Raw genomic sequence first — 22,656 nt, forward strand, 5'->3', positions numbered from 1 at the left:
TATCACACCTATACAGTCATTGTTTTGCCTTTCAATAATTTCGGAAACATGTAAAGTTTAGTATACATTAGTTTTTCTTTGAGTAGATCATGTAAGTAGGAAAGCTAAGATGCTTTGCTTGGACAGCTGAGATGCTTTGCTTTAATTGCCAGATCATTCATGATATTATTCGTTGCGATGAGTAATAGTTAACTTTCATGGTATCCATGGTAGACATATATGGGCAGTAATTACATCACTGCATGACTTATTAGATTCTCTTTTGGTTAAGAATCAAATTGAAAATGTATGCTTTATATCATGCCCTCACCTCTTCTCTAAAGCGTGTCAATGTTTTTTCTCATGCCTTCGATTGATCGTAGTAATATAATGGCTAGTAAGTCTAAAGGGCTCAGTACACTGACACTTTGGGAGAAAGAAACAAGAATAATTTAGGTTTTAGATATGTAAATACTTAAGAATTGTTATTCTAGTCTATTTACTCCTATTTTCTCTACCCAACTCACACTTTCCTCTTAGATTTCCTTAAATTTATGGTAGTAGCTTGGCTGAACATGGATCATTGTTTTTTGTTCCTGTATGAAAATTTCTCAATGGGCATGTGGTCTTATGGACATAAGGTTGAGTGACCAAGAATCAATGGGCAGGAAATTGCATGCCATGCCCTCTCAGTCATACTTTGCTCTGAATTAATGTGGGCTCAAATGGGGTCGTGACTACTTTATGCATGAAAATTATTGACTGTGATTGAGTACCTTATTTTGCTGTGAGAGGTATTTGGCATTCGTTCAGGAATTGCATTATAAGAGCTAAACTTCGCTCCACTGAGGCCATGCATTTTTCTGTAAACTGTTATCTCTTAATTACTTCCATGTGGAATTTCACTAATACATTTTTCACAATTTTACAATTACAAGCATTGTTTTAAATGTTTTCTGCAAATACAATCTTATAGTTGATACAATTTTAGAAATGAATAAAGTGTTGGTGGGGGAAGTCTTATATTCCTTGGTGTGAAGTTTTATATTGGCTTGGTTTAGTGGTTGTACTGGCTGGAATTCCCTGGTGTGAAGTGGTTTGTCCTGGCTGCAATTCCCTGGTGGGAAGTTCAGTTTGATTATGGGGAATAGCATTACACTCATCTTCTCTGTCTTCTACACTTGAGCCTGTTTTGTGCTTGTAGATATATAAATACATTGGAGTTCAGTGGTTTGTCCTGGCGGCAATTCCCTGGTGTGAAGTTTTATATTGGGGAAGTCTATGAATACATTTACAGCTACCAGGAATTGTAGCTGGTTCATTTGTTTCAATTGTGGAGTTCTGCAGTTTTTTGTTACTTATTCCAAATGGGAGTGGATTTGCCTCATTTGGATGGGGTTGTTGTTGCTGCAACCTCTATCATTGGGGAAGTCTATGAATGCAAGGGTGGGGGAGCTGTAATATTTGATCTACCTGGTAGGTGAAAGGTTATTCAACATGAGTTAGGGTACTTGATTTATATGATAGGTAAGTGTGATAACTTTATTAGCAGAGAATTATAATGAGTTAAGGGAACTGCTTCATTTGTTTTTCTTCTTCATTCGTTTATCTTCAACGGGCTTATCTAGCTTGATAACATTCAAACTGTTTGATAGTTATGTCTATGCAGCAGCTACATTCTCAAGTTTAGGTGTTAGATATGGTAATTCATATGAACTGAGTGGTTTGCATGCAAATCTTCTGCTGGAAAAACCATCTCATCCCTATCGAGTTGTGTGTCACGGATAAATAGTCCTACATCAGCTAGGTGTAGGGCTGAAAAATAGTATTTAAGTCTTGGGCTGCCCACCACCTCAAAGGGCTCTTTTGGGAGGTGACAAGTGGTATCATAACAGATTACTGTCCGCCAAATGTGTGGACTCTCCATGGTCCAGTGGGCCAAGCGGGGGAGCCGATCCGTGACGAGGGCATCACGTGATTGAGTGGAGGAGAATGCCACGGACAAATAGTTTCACATCAACTAGGTGTAGGGCCGAAAAACAGTATTTAAGTCCTGGGCTGCCCACCACCCATAAGACCTCTTTTGGGAGGTGACAAGTGACAGTTGCTATCATACGAAGGTTTGCGTATTGTAGCTCCTTGTCGTGCCTTGGTGATTCTTTTTTGTTACTTTATTTGATGTATCTGTTCTAAAATCTCAAATTAGGGGTCAGTGAAGTTATTTCTATTTCCGGTTGAACCTGTTTTGCTCTCTTTAATGAACCTATTATATGAATTATGGGGATAACTTGTTTTGGAGCAAGCTGCTGGTGCTATGTATGGCTAATTGTGTTGATCCTAATTGTTGATTTCTAGCAGCTACATGAAAGGCATTATTTTATTTTTTTCACAAGGAAAGGAATGCATTGTACCTGTATGAAAATGACCACACATTTTTTTTTTGGTCTACTTTCATCTCTTAGCAATGACAATGAGACATTGTTGATCGGAAGCGATATATATATATTTTTTTATTACAGTAATGAAGATCTTGATTCCTTTCCTGTGGATGTAGGTCAACTGTGGATGTAGGTCAGCATGACTGAATCACGTTAATTCCTTTGTCCTTATTTGGTTATTTAATTTGTTTCTTTTAGGCTCTATAATTCGAAATTCATACTTGTATTAATTGTATCTCGTTTCTATTGTTCCAGTTTTAATTATCAATTTCCTAAATTTTGTAAATGTTCTCATTCAATGTTTATTTTTGTCGTACTAATAAAATTGGACATTTACAAATAAAGATGTTACACTTGCATTGTGGTTTCCACTTTTGCTGCATTCAAAAAAAAATAAGCTCACAAATCAAGTGCAATCAATTTGGGAAATTTATTTGTGACCTGATTAATGTAACTAAGATTTTGTTATAAAAGGTCATATTAGCTTTGCTCAAATTATATTGGACTGATTAAATTCTTAATCAATTTGGTTGTCTAAGATCAAGTTTTATGTGTTCTATGACTAGGCTTAAACTTGATTAAGTTGATGAACATTTTGCCTTCTCCCTGCAATTTAAGGTCACATAATTAACCAGATTGTTTAATTATTTTGATTTAAATATTAACTTCAATTTAAATTTGATGCCTATTTAACTTTACATTGAGGAGGAAAATTGGTGTTCAATTTATTTCATTTAGATGATTGTCTAAATAAATTAATGAATTATCTTAGGGACTAAATCATGTATGAAATTAAAAGATGCAAATTGAATTAGACATTTTTGATGGGTTGATTAAGCTTATAAATTTATTAGTGCTACTCTCATGTTTTTGGTTTTCCATATATCTTACGTAGTAGAAGCCATCAAATGAGGTTGATACCTACAGTAACTACAAAACCTACTAATCTTGGTGGAATTTCTAATCTTACATAAGAATATTTATGTACAATCTCAAAATTATAAAATAATGCTCATGACATTAAAAAAGTATTAACTAAAAAGTTTTTTGATACTTTTTAAATTTCTTAGGGGTCATACTGAAAATGATATTTTTTTAGAGTTAAGCATCATAGGGTATGTATGTATGTATGTTCATGGATTGTTATTTAAAACTTTATACAAGGATTTCTTAGGGGTCAAATTAAAAATGATATTTTTTTAGAGTTAAGCATTACTTCTTTGACCCTATGTATGTATGTATGTATGTAGTTAAACATCACTTAAGAATTACTTCTTTGACCTCTTTGACCCTATGTATGTATGTATATGTATGTATGTATGTATGTATGTATGTATGTAGTTAAACATCACTTCTTCGACCCTATGTACTTCTTTGAATTGTACTTCTTTGAATTATCTTAGGGACTAAATAATGTATGAAATTAAAAGATGCAAATTGAATTAGACATTTTTGATGGGTTGATTAAGCTTATAAATCTATTAATGCTACTCTTATATTTTTAGTTTTTCATATATCTTACGTAAAAGAAGCCATCAAATGAGGTTGATACCTACAGTAACTATAAAACCTACTAATCTTGGTGGAATTTCTAATCTTACATAAGAATATTTATGTACAATCTCAAAATTATAAAATAATGCTCATGACATTAAAAAAGTATTAACTAAAAAGTTTTTTGATACTTTTTAAATTTCTTAGGGGTCAAATTAAAAATGATATTTTTTTTAGAGTTAAGCATTACTTCTTTGACCCTATGTATGTATGTATGTATGTAGCTAAGAATTACTTCTTTGACCCTATGTATGTATGTATATGTATGTATGTATGTATGATGAATGTAGTTAAGCATTACTTCTCTGACCCTATGTACTTCTCTGACCCTATGTATGTATGTATGTATGTCTGATTTAATTGCCTCTATAGACCCCTTTCTGACAATATTGTTTCTGTTACTGCGATTGATGTGCTCCTGGATGGTTCTACCGTGCAAACAATAGCTTCAAACCTTTTTTGAAACTAATACTGAAGGATTCTTACCCACAAGGGACAATGTTCAGACCGATAATAAGGATAGCCTTGCAGCTCCTTATCTTTATGAAGCATCAGGCGCAGACGAGACAATTCAAACTCCACACAAACTAGAACCTATCATTGTTGGAAATCTTTATACTGCGGTTCTTCCCCTCATCAGAATGAGCAAGTTGTTACTGTTAGTCAAACGCAAGGAGCTCATCAGCTTACACATGCCCGACATTCTATTGATCAACACACTGATCAGATGAGTCAGTCTTCAGATGAGGAATAACAGGTTTACACATCCAGGCGGAAGAAAAAAAATGGAGGCCTTCTCGACCTCAAGAACTTAATGGATGGCACGTTGGTTACTTCGGGTAATGAAACGTATCTGTTGACTTCACTTTTGGTTGAGGTCTAGTCTTTTCTTTTTAGTAGCCTAGGGTCTAGCCATAAGACTTTCTTGTTGACTATTTCTAGAGAACTAGAAAATGAACCATCACCATCATAAATTTTAAACCATTTTCTGCTCAACTTGAAGTTCCACATGTTGGTCATAACCTCCAACACTTAGTAAGTGGGATCAGTATGAAGGATCTCAAGAGGAAGCCCCATAGGATGGCCAGAATTTAGGAATAACTCTGGGTGGTCTGGTCTTGATTTGGTTAGCTCGCACACACTACACTTTCTCACATACCCTAAGCCCTAAGGCCCCTAATTTGGTCTCCTGACTCATTTAGGAAAGTCATATGGATGGACTTATACCCATAGTCTTTGGCTAATAAGGATAGGATCAACATATTGAGCAGCCAAAATGACTCCTCATATGACTTTTATTGGTTTGACATGGCTTCATGGCTTACTTGCCCATTTTAGCCCAAATTTTCATCAAATTACCAAAATACCCCTACAACCCTAAATCTTACCGAAATTCTCAAAATTACCCAAAATACCCATTTTTTTCCAAAAATTATCTTAAACTACTTTCCAGTACTCAAATTGACCAAATTCCCAAAACACCCTCAAAATTATCAAAATTACCAAAATGTCCCTCATGACCTAAAAAAATTCCGAAAATTCTCAAAAATTTCAAAATCATCCCAAATATCCCCAATTTCAATTTTGGATCATCAATTTGACCTAATTTGACCAAATTAACCCAATTTGACAAAAAGCCCCCATTTGCCCTTAAAGACCCAAATATCCCCAAATTAGCCCCAATTTTGGCCCAATCTTGCCCAATTTCAATTCCAAATCAAAATTCAACATCTACAATCCTAATCTAAATGAAATTCAAGCCCAATTTGATCTAATTGCAAGCTCAATTTCCACCAAATCCAAAAGGCCCAAATTTAACCACATGTCTACAGCCCCAAATTCACCCTCGAATTGCACCTAAACTCACTTGAAATTCTCCTAAATCCTTCATGGCATCTCCCCATAAAAAATTCAACATTCAATTAGCCCAAATGTTAGCCCAAATTCAATTTCCATTTCAAAAGCCCAAATCCTTAAGTAATTTCAAAAAGCCCAATTTTGATCAAAAGCCCACATGACATCTTATTCAATTTTCTCATTATCATCCATTTAATCAAATTCATTCCCTAAGTCTCAAATTCATGATCAAATTATTCTATATGAGGCATCATGGCAAAGTCCTCCAAAATATCTCATAAATCTAAAAATCCACTTTCTTGTAAACTCCCCAAGCCAAGGACAGCCATGAAGCCACTCCCAAGCCATAGGTAAGTCATGAGAGCCATGCCACATCACCATACTATTAGTGGAAAGAAACCAAGCTACTTTCAAATACCCTTAAGATTCTCTTAACCCTTCCCATGAAATACTATAAACCATGTTTAGCCAAATCTTCTTGGATAGAGACCTCACCATGATGATTAAGCTAAACCACCTGATTTCCCTCAGCACCCAAACCTCCCTTGGTGAGTGAAACCAACCCTAAACCATGACTTAACCTAATTTGACCCAAAATGATCCTTCCACTATACTATTTCACTTAAATGCCTTTACACATGGCCAACCCCAATTGACTTCACCAAACCCAAGCCCTGACCACCATGGACTGGATGGTGACCTGGGCATGGCCGGCTGGCCACCTTAGTCGCCGGAAATCCAAATTCAAAAGCTCCCCCATGGCTCTGTCTCATCTCAATTGGATTTTTGCACCTTGTTGGCATTCACATAAACAACCCAAAGCACTCACCAATTGCCCATGGTGGCCTCTCCTTCTTAATCTATTTAAACCCCCCTCCATGACCAAATGAAGATAACTTGAAATTCCTTGGGAAACACTGTTAAATTGCTTCCAGAGCTTCTTCAAGACCTCTTGAGCTTAACCCAACCATCCTTAGTCACATAAACTCACAGCCCAAGCTCAATTTTGAAGCTTAAATCCTAGGCCAAAACAGGACATCCCTCTAGACTCCACCAAACTCAAATTAATTGCACCCACACCATCCCCACAATGAGAGAGGAAGATCCCCTTTCAAAGCCCCATCACTAGACCACCCTAGGGTGGACTTTGATCAACACGCAAAAGTGCTTTTGGTCGAACTTGGGTCTAGACTTTTCACCACGGCTTGAGGCTTCATCTTGAAGCTCATTGGACTCAAGACAAGCTTTTGGAAACATCCAATTAAGGCTACACCTTTTGGACAAAGATATTGAACCTTAACCCCAAACCAAGCTTCATTTGATTCTCCATGCTCATAGGATTGATTTAAGTCTTGATTAACCGTATGGATATGTTCGTCTTGTCAAGACGAGTCGATAGGAAAAAACCTCACTTAATTTGGTTGAGTATTGAGAGAGATATTAATGTTTGAATATGGATAGCTCACGGGATTAATTCATTGGAGACGATGACCTACAACCGTCAGATCACACATTTATTAAACGAAGGGCTCTGATTACGCCAGATGAAGTCTTGGTTCATAAAGCGCGAGCTGACTCAGATGGCGGTGCCGAACCAAAACACGCCGCATGGAGCTTCGGAGATGCCGAGGATGAGATGGCACTGCGATGGATAAGTAGAAAAATAGGGATTTTTCTTATTTATTTAAATACCTTACAGTAGAAAATCCATATCTTGGTGTAGAAAAATCATAAAAATAAAATAAAAATAAAATAAAATAAAAATATTCTATAAAAATATTCTCTTGCTCAGTGAACGGAGGAGAACAATGTGGAAATGGTTTCACGTTTATTTGATGCATGCATGATTTGTAATTAATTAAATGGTGTTTTTAGTATATTAATTCTCCATTTACATAGACACCATTTACATAGATACTTCACCATGGCATGAGACCATGGGGCTTTTGATGTCTCTGTCATCAGCCGTCTCCCCTGATTTTTCTAAGGCCAGGGGGCATCACTAACTAGTGATATCCAATTTTCAAGTTAATGGTCTCTGTTTTGGTATAAAAATTTTAAAAATTAAAATATTCATAAAAAAAAATACAAAACCTGTTTGGTAGGTTCACTGTGGTCAGAGGACCCTAGGAAAAATATAAACTTGGCTTAAATCATTGAAAGAAACCCTAAATGTCACTAACCCTAAAAATGAAAAGAAAATTAATTTGGAGTAATTGTAAAGGTAAATAACATAAAAATCACTCTACACTATAATTTAATGTTAAAATGACTCCCATAAAAATTTCACGTCAATTGGAGAACCACTAAAATGCCATTTTTGGCATTAAAATAATTATAATAATTAAAATACAACTCAAAAAGTCACAAATATGGTTTTGGGAACTCCTTATAACCAGAGAAATCTAAGAAAATAAATTTTGAATTAAAATAAATACTTCCTTTTTAAGCTATTTTAAGCATTTAAATAAATAAAAATTAATTCAAAATTATAAAAATTATAAAATTGTAAAAACACACTAAATTATTACATTTGGCTTCCTAATGATTTGGGACCAATTAAAATAATTTTCCTAACTTTCTAAGTCAAGAAATTAATTTTTAAAGGCTTAAATTAAATTTTCCTTATTTTTTTCACTAAAATAATTCTAATAATTAAAATAAAAACCACAAAAATATGAGATTTAATTCTCTGGATTCTTTGGACTCAGAGAGATTTAATAAAATATAAAACTCAATTTTCCACTTGATTGATATTTTATATTTAATTAATACTCAAAACAAACAATTAATTCTGATAGTTAAATTAAACTTCTAAAAATCATAAAAATTTGTCCAAGTGGTCCTTTGACCTAAGTAAACCTCCAATAATGTTCTTAAGGACAAAGGTTCTATTTTGATTGAGTTATTAAATTTTCATTGAAAATCCCTATTTTTGCATTAAAATAATTATAAAAATTAAATAAATTCAGAAAAAAATCATATTTTCTCTTTTGATATCTTAATTGACACATGAGTTGGGTAAGATAAAATTTTCAAGTCATTTGAGTTTGATTTAATGAATTATGAGGAATTAAGGCCTTATGGGCAAAATGGTACTTTTTAAATTTAAGTCTTAACTAATATTTAGGCCTAATCAAAAGATAAGTGGTAGCAACTCATCTCACTTTAGCCTCATGAAGGATAAATTTGTAATTTCAACAATTAATGAAACTTGGAAGAATATTTAAATAAGGAAATATTAAGGATGTTTGATTTTGGAAGATCATAACTCACTGATTTTAAGCACCAATTAATGGTTTTGAAATGATTTATAATTCATGATAATGATTAATTTAAACTTGGAAGAATATTTAAATAAGGAAATATTAAGATGAGAGGTTTGATTTTGGAAGATCAAAACTCACTGATTTTAAGTGCCAATTAATGGTTTTGAAATGATTTAGAATTCATGATAAGGATTAATTATATGAATATTTAAAACCCTTTCCTTAAAATTACAAATTTACTCATTAAATCCTAAGGGCTTAGTGGTGAACCAGGTTTAATAAAAAATGGCTTAATGAGGTTTAGAAAATGACATATAAATCAATATTAAACACTTTGAAACACTACAAGCCTAACTCTCAACTATTTGGCTAAATTTCTTATTTAAACCAAATTGTCACTGAAAATCTTTATCTTTATAATTCATAAGTGAAATATCAAAATGATAATTACCCCACTTAAGGGATAATCAAAACATCAAAGTTCACTGAGCATGAGGATATGAACTGGATGAACTACATATCAAATATGATAAGGATAAAATGAACTCAAGATGATTCGCAGATATATGAAATGTCTAGGGTATCACCCAGGACTTCTTCATGATCTTTTGCAAATCTTGAAGGACATCAGACTTATTATTATTTACTTAATGGAATCATCTTCAAAATTTTGAACCCACTAAGATATGATCTAGGATCTGATAGACACATCTCAAACAAGTACTCCCTACTTTTTCTACAAGCATGTTTTAACTCCTACAAAATTATATACATATATGATTTGCAAGTACTGAACTTTCAGGTGGATGAACATGAATAATCGACAGGTACGCTTTTAAATTATTATATTTACCTTTCCGTACTTCATATTTCAAGTATATACATATATGATTTGCAAGTACTGAACTTTCAGGTGGATGAACATGAATAATCGACAGGTACGCTTTTAAATTATTATATTTACCTTTCCGTACTTCCTATTTCAAGCTTGCATGATAAACAACGATGTCACCCTGCATGAAGACCAAAACTTTTAGGATAGCCACAAAACTAAAAACAAAACCGAAATTAAAAATGTAACAAGATAAAATTCACCGCCACAACATTCAAAACGATGTCACCCTGCATGAAGACCAAAACTTTTAGGATAGCCACAAAACTGAAAACAAAACCAAAATTAAAAATGAAACTAGATAAAATTCACCGCCACAACATTCAAAATATAAGACAACTCAAAATTTAATCACAAACATCATAAAAACAAAAATCATAACTAAATTAAAATGTCTCTATCGGATGATCGGGAATCTCTAGGATGACGTAACCTGCGGTTGCTAACGAAAATTCTCGCGGTCAAAATAAAAGTATGGAACTCGTTAAATTGAGTTTAGTAAATTCATTTGGATTAAGTGAATCAGAAAGAAAATAGTGGTGCCGGAATGAGGGAACCATAGGATCCTAACCGGTGTCGCTCTAATCAATTTTAATATCCCTCATAACATTTAAATAACCATAACCATAGGAACATTTGATTTGAAATTAGAACTTGACACACTAGAAAACTTAAACTTGCTATGATGAGGAGCTCGGAGCTAGCATTGAGGACAACACAGTCATTTTCAACAGCAAAACATGTCTACATCAACTAAACCCTTAGAAATTACAAAACAATACATAGGACTTCGAGGTTATTTGCTCATGCAACATAAACCCTCAACTTTCCTTTAGGCTTTTGTATCTCTGTTGTACAATCTAAGCCCTAACTCGTTTGAGGATTCCGAGGTTGTCGTTCGTTATAACCTAAATCCTCACATCTTCCAGGCTATTTGTGTGATCGTTTCACACGAATGTAAGCTCTAAATAATAAAATTGGCAGAATGAAACATTCAAATAATTTCTCCTCTAAATTGAAGCTAATTCATAGGATAGTTTAGGAAGTCACCGAGGTTCTCCTCAGAATCCATGACATCCCCTAGTTCTTCTTCCTAGTTCTTCTTCTTTTGGATTCCACAAATAAATGTTCCAAATTTGAGTCATTTCCCTTTCACACCTCTTTTATCCGATTTCATTGAAAATGTCCTATTCCTTTGAATTCCTTGAAGACGACATTTTTTGATTTTTATCGAGAGTTTTGTTAGGTGACTCCGATTATCTAACTATAGGGGCTTGCCCTTATAGCTTATAGGAAACGTTATAGGAAACGTTAACGAACCCAACTTAATATATACCCTATTTAATTCTTTGTATTAAATAGGGAAACTTGTTGGCTTATAATAAAATGGTTTTGCTGACTAAACAAATGTCATACAACCTTTAGTTTATTTAATTGAGCCACCACCAATAATTAATGTATTTATCCCTCGGGATAGGTGCACTGCTTGCGGTATTAGGCTCGTTTAAGATCGATTTGATTTCATATTTTTGTAAACTAAACTTAAATATATATGTAAATTAAACATCCTTCCGAAGCGGGCGACGTGATCCCGATTTCGGTGACCGACAGCTTCCAATGGACAACTTTTAACAAAATAGTTCCTACAGCATCTCACCAATTTGTTAGCCGACTCCCTTTCTAGAACTAGAAACATAGACATGGCTAAATTGACTCACCCCTAATTTGCGTTTTGACATTTTCTGTTTTTTTCAGCTTACATATACCTTTCTTTTTTGGGATTTTTCAGCTTACATATATCTTTTTTTATTTTAATATATTTGCCCTTGGGGTTTTTATTATATATATATATATATATATATAAGCATGCTTCAAGAAATGTACTTAAAAATTAAGTCATCTCTCTAAGAAATATGGAATCATTACGGTAATACTAACATTCTGCACTGAAATATAAATTTTGAAAGCCATAACACTATATTGATGTCAATGTTAGTGCGCTAAATTACATAATATTTGTTTGAAAGAAAAATGTATAATATGAGGGTGCATTTTTGTATAGGAGATTTCATAAAAAAAATTAGCTATGCGTTAAGGCAAGTTAGACTAGAAGAAGGTTATCATTGCGTATAAGTGGATGAACCTCTTTCCACATTGAAAACTCCATGGAATGATGATTGATAAATCACCATGATCAGTTAGTCAGAATATCATGAATCTGTTATCCTAATTCACTAAGCTCGGCTTCATTTAGTCTTGAAGGCTGTCTAGTTATCCTGACCGTGAGAAACAATCAGCTAGCATTTATGAATAATATATCTACAGGAAACTCATAATCTCAAATCAAGGAAGACAAGGAAGAGATATAGATTCTTAGACAAATGAATTTACTTAGTAAAAGTGAAAACAATATATGATTTATAATCTGTAGAGGTATAAAGAAAACCTGCAAAGAGTGGATACATAAAACTTGACTGTATGAGTCAAATCTAATTAATGGTGCTTACATTCTTATCTGGATCAAGGCTGCCACTTTCTGAGCTTGCTTTTAGGCGAGGCTTTTAAGCGAAAATCTTGATATGTTTAATTAATCACGTAGGTGGTAGAGAAGATAATGAAAGTGCCCCTGGATGCATGTATGCATGCGAAAATATTTATAATTAAGTGAAGGCTTTAGCTATATTCAAGAAAGGCCATGATTTATGCGCCAGTTATGATTTAGTGCTGATAAGCTCTGTTTTGTATCTTGTTTGAAGGACACAAAATAACTAAAACTCTTTTATGAAGTTCTAGGATTAATGCAATTTTTTTCATTTTGATTTTTTAGAAGGCCTATATAAAGTTGATTAACAGATTATTTGAACTTGTGGAAAATGACTTCTTGATGAGCCTAGACACATGGTTTCTAAGCAAAACATAGCAAAAGAAAATGTGAAACTCTTGATGCAATTCAAACACAGTATAAAAGAAAATTGAGAACGGATGCAGTTGGGTTTGTGGATATGATTACAATGACAATAGAAAAATACAGATAGGCTTTGTATAAATAATCTAATCCTAGTTTTTGCACATAAATAGAATATGCTGGAAACTTGCACACGAGCATAAGGTGCAAGTATTGGGTTTCCTTTGCTGTTGTTTTTTACTTCCTAGATCATCTTGTATGCTTCTAATTAGGGGTGTAAACAAACCGAACACAAACGAACGAAGCTCATGTTCGTGTTTGGTTCGTTTGAAATTACGTGTGTTTGAAATTGTTCATAAAGTTACTGTTCGTGTTCGGTTTAATTTGTTTGAAATGTTTGAAATGTTTGAAATATTTGAAATATTCGAATTGTTTGAATTATTCGAAATCTTACAAATTTGTTTGTATTGTCGAATTGTTCAAAATCTTTCAAATGCTTAAACCTATAAGAAATTAAAGCTTAAACCTATATGAATCACAATACAAATGCAAAATAGCCAAAACACAACTCACAATAAAACTATAATATCATGTCTCATCCATAAAAAAATCTGATCTATAGGCAATAAGCGAGATTTTACTCCCAAAAACTAGGTTTCACTCAAAGAACATTATAAACTATTGTTTGAAGTAGCTATCAAATGCATTTTTGGTATTTTTCTTATAACACACAAAGCTTTATTGTTTGTTGTAGCTATCAAATGCATTATTGGTATTTTTTTTTTCTTATAGCACAGCTCTTGTAGAAATTAGTAGCTTTTTAGTTATGTGTAGAACACCTTTACCATAGATCCACCTATAATGCAAAATAATATTTACCACAGATCCACCTCTAATGCAACAATGGCATAACAGAGGCACGAGCGAAAAATAGCATAATCAGCCACATAACATTAGTCAAATTATCACAAGAGCATAGTTGTGGCAGTAATAACCTGAATCTACTCTAAGCTAAACAAAAAATGTGTCTATAATAGCATCTAGTGTGTGTAAGTTCAAAAAGGTTGTCAAAGGTTTACTTATATTAGTTTGTCTTAAAAATCAAATTAAATTTAGGTCTTTTACATAAAATTTATTGAATTTAAAAATTTATTTTGAAAAGGAAGTATTTGATAGGGTTAAAAGATATTTGAAAATAGATATATAGTATTATATTTTTTAAAAGACTTGAATTAAAGGTTATTTTAAATGTGTAAACTTACTGATGGTATAGATAATAGATTTCATTTATTAAATTTAAGATGATATTCTCTAGGTTATTTGTATTCTTGACCATTCATATGTGATTTGAATACAATGGAATGAATATCTTTGTCAGATAAACCATTGCCTTATAATAATAACCAACTTATCATAGCCACAGGGCAATCCTAGATTGTAATGCATAGCCTGCATAATAAACCAATTGAAGTGCTGACTCAAATTATATGAAATTACAAATGAATATATCAATTTGAGGGATAGATGCTTGAAGTTATTAATTACTTAACTCAAGATTCAAGTGTTTAAATGCGATTCAAGTGTTTCAATGCGATTCTTACTTTAGCATGGACATATACAGATATACAGATATATAAGATATACACATATATTGCGTAGTATTTCAAGCCAAAACGAAGAGCCGAACATGAGCTGTTCACGAACAGCGAACCGTTTTGACAACCCTAGGTCTAGGTATTCACTAGGTCTAGGTATTCATGTATTTTGATAACCTTTTCCATTAACTTAACATAGCATTTTAAAAATTTTAACCTTGAATTTGTGTTGTTGGATAGAACTTCTAGTGTTTTAACTCATAATTAAAATATTATTGTCCGTTAATTATATAATGTGTTGAATCAAATGTAACTTCTAAGCCTTTATCGCAAGGTCGACGAATTCAAATCAAGTTTTTCTTTAAATTACAAATTAACAAAACTGTATCAAAGATAGTTCATTTCGTGCAATTTTTTCCTTTAACATCATCTCTATAGGCAATAAATTCTGAATCTTTTGATTCAATTGCCGTGAATTTACATATTTATGTAAACATGTACCTAGAGCTATTATTCTAAGTATCACATGCCTTCATTTATTTCTCTATCGAGATATTCTTATATAAGGAAACCAAATAACTAAATTGGGAACCCAAATATGTTTTGGTCCATGTTAATCAACATATTATTTAATCTGGTACAATAGCAAACACCTACAATAGCAAAGAATTTAGTGAATCATGCCCAGCATACTCCAGATTTATTTCCTTCAACGGGGAGGTTCTCTGAAGAAAAACAGCTACAATAGCAAAGAATTAAGGAATCAAGAGTAACAAGGTGCGAGTCTCCATGATTTATTCAGCTCTGAAGTTTAATCCAAAGCTAAAATGCCAAGGGAATGTACGTTGAACAAAGTGATTCTCCTCACAGAAAAGCTCTCTTTTTACTGCCTTCCTCTTGGCCAGTGCTGTTCTCCTCCTCCTCGGCCTCCTCGGTGTCTACACTGAGCCTCTTGAATGTTACAGCTTCGGATCCCATTTTGCTGCAACTCTGTGTTCTTGCCTTGAAAATGCTGCAAATCGCAGTAGATGCTTTCGAGTTGAAGTCGATCTGCAACCCGAGAGTTTTATCAATCAACTATAAGTTAATCATTGATTATGTCAGCAAAATGATCATAAGCATGAAGTTAATATAGAATCATTGAGCTGACAGGGATTTTGTGATACCTTCACTAGAATATTTTGTACCTTCAAATTGAAGAGGAAATTCTTTATGGTATTGTTCAGCTCGCCAAGCGCTCTGTGCTGATATAGATGGCATCTGCTGTAGTTGTTGCCACTTTTCTGCAGTATCGAAACCATACAGATAGCCTGGTAAATATGGATCTGGTTCAAGGTTTTGTAAATCAGCATCGCTTTTGACATTAGGATGTCCACAAGTCATGCCACCAGTCCCCTCCTCCAAATCAGCATCGTTTTTGACATTAGGATGTCCCCAAGTCATGCCACCAGTCCCCTTTTCCAACTGTTCAGTCAAAAGGAAAAAAAGTAATGAATTATTTCTCCAACAAAGATGATTCATGAATTTGATAACAGAAGAAGAAAGAGAATCAAGAGTGCTTTTCCTTTCCAGTTGTTGAAATGAGAGAACTAAAGAACTTGTAGTAAAACCAATAGGTAGCATACCATAGATTCAAAGAAGCTTTTCACACAATATTGTCTACGAAATCATTTCTGGTTTTAATGATTAGATGGAGAAAGCGCCATGGAAGCTTCTGTGATGTGTTAACGATTTGTATAATTTTGTCATCAGTGAAGGAGTGGATGACAGTTATTCCATAATCTGTTCGTAAATATCTCGTCTAAATTATTTGGAAACTTATAAGCTCCCTGTCATCAAAAACAAAGAACACAGAGACAATGAAATCCAGTGGATTGAGAATCTATCTCAATATGTTTAGTTTGTACATAGAAAATAGGATTTGAAGCAATATAAATTGCAGCTTGGTTATCACACCACAACATAATCCATTTCAATCAAGAATTGAGAATCACATCAATTCACTCGAAACTTATGCCACTGCAGCCAGAAATCTGTCACCGCACCTAGATAGGTGTGGTTTGACAATGTTGTTTTTAATATTTTGAAAACACATTAGCTGTCAAAACGCAGTTTACCCAAACAGACCAGATGCGTTTTCAAAACGCCGCCGCACCAAATAAGCTGCCCCAAACGAGCTCTTACTTAAATCATCAAATTTTTTACTTATTGTAAGCACTATTATATTCTCAAACATAAGCTAAAAATCAAATTTTCTTTTATATTTTTAAACTATTTACCAACAAATGAATCACCACCTTGAGGCTTAAATACGATATAACAAAGTTTAAAAAATAGCATTTTTTTTACTATACTCGTAATATTTTAGAAATCTTCAAACCATTGTAAATTAAATTGTTGTGCAATATTACCGGTCCCCAAATATGTTTCATAAACTCTATCTCTTTCAATATCATCATAGCTCCAAATTGAAAGTCGAACCTAAGATTAGCTATAAGATTATCAATATCAATCTTTAAATATTTTTTCCTCTTCGAGTATTGATTCATTTGAACTATTAAATGAAAACTAATATTCACCTTTATATAATTAGATGATTATTGAAAAGTATCATCCACTTATGAAAAAATAAATTTAGTGGTTAATTTTCATATCAACACTATGAATTATCTAAAATGACAATTACAAGTTATAAGCCCGAAAGTATTTTTCTAGTGGGTTTACAACATCTCTAAACAAATCTAGAAATCACATAAATATTAAAAAAAGATAAATTAAGATTGTTAACTAATTAGTTGTGCACTTATCCAAACAAAATTAAAAATAAGTTTTATTAAGGCTTATTCTATAGTTTTGAAGATTATATAGATTCTAGCTACACCAACCTCTCTCACAATGCTTGCGCCAAAATAAATTAGATAAATTTTTATTTTCTTTTATTCTGTTTTTAGTTATTATTTAAGAGAAGAAAAATTCAAGTCAATTTCATCTAACAAATGAGTGTCCAATCAAATATAACATATGGTTCTTAATTCAAGAGATCAAAACCATTAAAATCATATAAACTAGAGTCGTGACTATGATATAAATATTATTTTGCAACAAACCACTAAATAAGAATGCTCTAATTATAACTATTATTTTTCTGTGGAAGCCATTTTGAAGCCAAATTACACGGATAAATGAGATGTGACATGCCCTTGAGTATAATAATTTGAGAGTGAAAATAGCAAAATACTCAATATGAAATTTGTTCTTTTTGAACTTAGATTAATCATAAATTTAGAACCATTGAAAAGATATTACGAAGAGTAAATGTAATGTAGCCTTAGCTTTTAATGATAAATTTTGATTAAATATTTTGTTCTATAAATACCATAAAAAAATTATAATTTTATCATATTTTAGTCTATGAAATTAATATTAGGATAGGATCTTAGAATATATGTACTCTCAATGGTAATTTAATGAAATTAGTTGATATTATGATTCATAGAAAGATAAATATATTATGTATTCAAGAAACTAAATAAGTTGGAGAAAAGGCTAAAGAGATTGATTAACTTAAGTCTTAAACCTTGGTATCCTGGTTAGAGTCGTACTAGAAATGGTGTGGTGTAATTATAGATAAGAGTTTAAAAAATAATGTTGTAAAAATTAATAGAATTGTAGATATAATTATAACCCTTAAGATTATTATTAATACTAAGATATTTAATAGTATAAGTGTTTATGCTCCTTAACTAGGTTTATATATTGGTTCTAAAGATAAATTCTAGAATGACTTAAAAGACTTAATACAAATGATGCCTCTTGAAGTAACAAATTTTATTAGAGAATATTTAAATGGACTAGAGTGCTTAGTAAAGAAGGTAGTGTCATATTAGATTTTTCTTTAATGTATGTATTTGTTATTACTAGTAATTTATTCAAAAAAAGAGATGAACATATTATTACTTATAAGAATGGATCTAATAAAACACAAATTGATTATCCTCTTATGAGAAGAAGAGATCGTCGAGAATGTAAAGATTGTAAGATCATTCCAAATGAGAATTTAAGTACTCAACATCGATTATTAATTCTAGATTTTAAGATGAAAAGTTTTAAAATAAAGATAAATAAGATTATCTTCGTAGAATTAGATAGGGGTACCTAAAAGACATAAATTTATTTTTATAAGTAAAATTCAAGATTTCAAAATTTTGAATGTTCATGAAGAAGCAAATGCTATGAGGGATAAAGTAACAAATACTATTAAACAAGTGACAAAAATTTACATGGAGAATAAATAAAAAGTTTCTATAAAAAAAATGGTTATGCAAGAAAAGATAAAATATAAGAAGTTAAGTTATAAAAATTAGTTTAAATGTAAATCTTTAAAGAAGTGGGGAAAATATCAAACAACCCATAGAGAGTCTATTGGCTATAACCAATTGGCTATAACCACTAACTTCAAAAGCTGAACCAAAGCATTAAAAAAATTTTGTTTGATTTATTTTTTTGGTTATAACTAACTAGCGCACACCTCTAGAAAAAGTTTTAGGTTTATTTAGTTTCATATATTGTTATTTAAAAAAATATATGGGGCAAGACAACACGATGCTTCAAATTTGTCTATGTGGGTGACTATAATAGGAATTTGATAAGAAATTTTTTATTTTACAGATTAGATAATAATAATAATAATAAAACGAGATAAATTTATCAATTGACATACAATCTCATTTATCATGTGCCTCAATTTACATGTCACTAGCCTCATGTACAAGAAACTTTTGCAAATTGATTTTAGGCAAGATTTTAGACTATATGGTATTTATCAAAAGTAATTTTGATATTTTATACGTGTCGGTGCAATCCATTTTGTGAACAGTCGATATTTGAGCAATTTTATAACAATTTAAAGTAATTCGGGCTTGATTTACAATACGTCGTTTCCATCTTGTTTGTCAAAATAGACCATGGAAAGCCCATTCTTCAATAATTTTGACATACTAGATGCATTGACATACTTTGCCTTATGAATATGTGATGTTAATAAATTTTGATGGCAATAGAAACATTTGGACTTAGATTTTTGCATTTTTTTTAAAAAGTGCATGCTGAAGTGCCAATTTTCATTTGTAGGTTTTTTTTTTTTGCAATTTTTAAGTTTTGTAACAAATTATTAGAAATTGTTTGAAATTTTAATTTGTAGGTTCACTATTAATATTTGCCTTCAAGTTAAGTATTTTACCACATTTTTTTATTTAAATTAACTTTCAAGTCATAGAATAGAGTGGAGATATTCAACAATCTACTATCCCAAAGCCAACAGTTTGGCTGAAGCTTTTAACAAAACTTTTGTCCAAATTCTGAAAAAGGCATTGATTAATAGTCCAAGACAATGGCATGAGAGTTTGATAGAAGCTCCATGGGCTTACCAAATTAAATATTGAACACTAACAATATCAACACCATTTGCTTTGGTATATGGTTCTGAAGCCATACTGCTGCTCGAAATACAAATTCCTACTCTCAGAGTATCAATAGCAAACAAGATAACAGAAGAGGAAAACACAAAATTACGACTTGAAGAACTTGAGAGTTTGGAAGGAAAACGTATACAAGCTCAACCAAATATTGAACTATATCAAGCAAAAATGATACGGGCCCACGACAAACTGGTTCGCCGTAGGACATTTCAAATCGGGGATTTGGTCTTAGTATTTGGAAGACCTATCCTAGCTCATAGAAAAATAAGTGAAAATTTTGAACCGATATGGGAGGGCCCATATGTAGTTGAAAAGACATATTCGGGAAGATATTATCAGTTGGTTGATAGTAAAGCAGAAAGAGTTTTACCCCCAATCAACGGGCGGTACTTAAGAAAATATTATGCGACATGACAAATAATGACTTGTTTGTAAACTAGAAAAATACTAATAATATGAATATGACCTTCTTTCAATATTGTCTCTTTGATATTTCCTTCTTGCTTATCAAACAGGTGTTTGTGAGCATGAATTCTTAAAACAAATTGAATGAAGCTTCAAACAAAATTTCTCGACATTCACAATCATAAATTGACCTAAAACCAGGTCCGACATGTTTACATTAACCTGTCACTTGCAGGGAAAATGTCAACACAGACCTTTGTTCACTTTTCGAAGAGGTGTATGTTTGACACCGGACCGTCGATGCATCGACACAGGATCAAGAATCCATTTTAATTTTGATCTGACACAAGTTAAGTTACTGTATAATGGACTGTTGCTATCCATTGTCAGTAAAGAAGGAGAAGAGGGCAAATCACCTGTGTTGGAATTCAGAACCCGACAACGACATGTTACTGAGGAAAAAGTGAAATTGACAAAACAAAAACAAAAACTTGACACTGGAAAACTGAAATCAGTGGTGGTTGTTGCGGCACAAGGCATTATGGAAGCATCTATTGTTGGGTTCAATAAGATAACATCTGGATCGACTCGATTTCAAAGACAAAACCATAATAAACGTTTCAAAAGACTAGGGAAAAAGAACGACATGAAACAAAATCTATGGATGAGGATGATGAAGAATTTCAATTTCAAGTTCTAGAATATACACCTGGGGAAGTATATCCTGTCCTAGGTGTCAAAAATTTGGATCTTTAGGAAAAAGAAATGGAAAGGATTGTTTTTCCACCCAGTCCATAATATACATTAGTCCTTGACCTTACGACATCAAAGGAACAGACCAACATATAGATCATCTCTTCCGAAGAATTAAAATGTATCCAAACTTTCAAATGACACCATTTTGAACAATTTAATTATGTTGATGGTCATACAATCACAAAACATGGAGGTATTCAACTAGTCACTAAAGTCTTCGATGAAGATGAATAAACAACTATCATCGAAAATGTGAAATGAACAACTAGTCACAAATTTACTGCTATCTGAAATGAATACCACAAAAAAATCCAAATCCAAACCGAGAAATCCATCGAAAAGCTTACCTGAGACCTCCCTCGGTGAAGAATTCGCCGGCGCAGGCACGAAAAAACCGCTAGAGAGCTGAAGAGGGCGATGATGAGGAAAAGTTGCGAGGAGTGGTGGAGAGGGAAGAAGAGGGCGCAGAGCTCGTCGAACAGGCTCGCTCGCTGCTGGCTATCGCCGTCCATTTCATGAGCAAGAGGGCGGGCTGAAGAATCGCAGGTTTCCTCTTCTCCTTCGGCACGAGGTAGTATCGGTCTCCTTCCGTACGGGGGTATTATCGTGAACCATTAGCGATACGCGGCATTAGTTATAAGCGGTTATTCTGAAACGCATATTTGAATTGTGTTTTGAAAACGCAAAAGCAACGAATTAGCGGTCCAAATCAATTCTTAAACTTTCATACTTACATTTGCAAATGTGACTTCTTTCACTTATTACTTATGATTAGCAAAAAATTTAAATAATTCCAAACAATTACCTTGATTTTATGATTTGAATGACTAATCGTAACGCGAATAGAAGATGCTCAGCTCCGCACAACATAGGGATTGGCACGCTTTCGGGAAGAACATAGAATAGTAGAGGATCCAGCATGCGGGACACGGCGATCATGAGAAATTCACGAATTAGAGATGCTGTTGTAGAGGCCGAACCGTGAGGCCGCCGCCACTGCGGCAGCCGGAGGATCGCCGGACGGAAGGTGACGAAGGAGTGACGGAACGAGAAGTAAGAGGCGGCGGCGGAGAAAGGCTTGATGGCCTCCGACGCCATTTTTCCCGGTTTCAACATTAGAGATGCCGCGATGATTGAGCTTGTCGATGAAGAAGTGAGCTCGTCGATGAAGAAGATGACCGATAAATGAGAATAATAAAATTTCGGATTTTATCCCATTACCATATATTTTAAAGAACTTAATAGTTTCCATTCGAATTTATATTACATGCTTAGATTTATTTTAGTTAAATTAAAAAAAAAAGTCTTATACAAGCTTCAGCCGCCCCTAATATGTTTAACAATTTAAATATCACATTTTTAAGTCTAACTGTGCACAGGGATTCAGAACCCCAACCCAAAGTCTCACGATGTTGTAACCTATGTGTAACCTACTCGTACCATCCGAATAACCTAATATGTACTCAACTCTGCGTACGTCTTACGTACGCAAATATTTCTCCTTACAATGAGGATGTCAACCAACGTAT

The 22,656-nt window shown here is 33.0% G+C and overlaps 1 protein-coding gene across 1 annotated transcript; it reads right to left on the reverse strand.

The window, feature by feature from the left end:
* Positions 1-15,167: 15,167 nt before the first annotated feature.
* Positions 15,168-21,881, reverse strand: LOC110032410. The gene is made up of 4 exons (XM_020736040.1): positions 21,475-21,881; positions 15,677-15,953; positions 15,377-15,539; positions 15,168-15,228 (listed from the first exon to the last, which is right to left on the reverse strand). Exons 1-4 carry the CDS (start codon positions 21,637-21,639, stop codon positions 15,168-15,170), a joined length of 666 nt encoding a protein of 221 aa, XP_020591699.1. The 5' UTR covers positions 21,640-21,881.
* Positions 21,882-22,656: the final 775 nt, after the last annotated feature.

This window comes from Phalaenopsis equestris, unplaced genomic scaffold (assembly GCF_001263595.1).
Source record: "Phalaenopsis equestris unplaced genomic scaffold, ASM126359v1 Scaffold000938, whole genome shotgun sequence".
Taxonomy (NCBI): Eukaryota; Viridiplantae; Streptophyta; class Magnoliopsida; order Asparagales; family Orchidaceae; genus Phalaenopsis; species Phalaenopsis equestris.

Bases quoted from the DNA above. Each gene is read 5' to 3' on its own strand.
- LOC110032410 (XM_020736040.1), bottom strand. From the start codon at position 21,639: ATGGACGGCGATAGCCAGCAGCGAGCGAGCCTGTTCGACGAGCTCTGC. The intron at 15,540-15,676 runs GTACAAAATATT...CTCGGGTTGCAG, and splicing joins ATTTCCTCTTCAATTTGAAG to ATCGACTTCAACTCGAAAGC. The intron at 15,229-15,376 runs GTAAAAAGAGAG...TTGCTATTGTAG, and splicing joins CACTGGCCAAGAGGAAGGCA to CTGTTTTTCTTCAGAGAACC.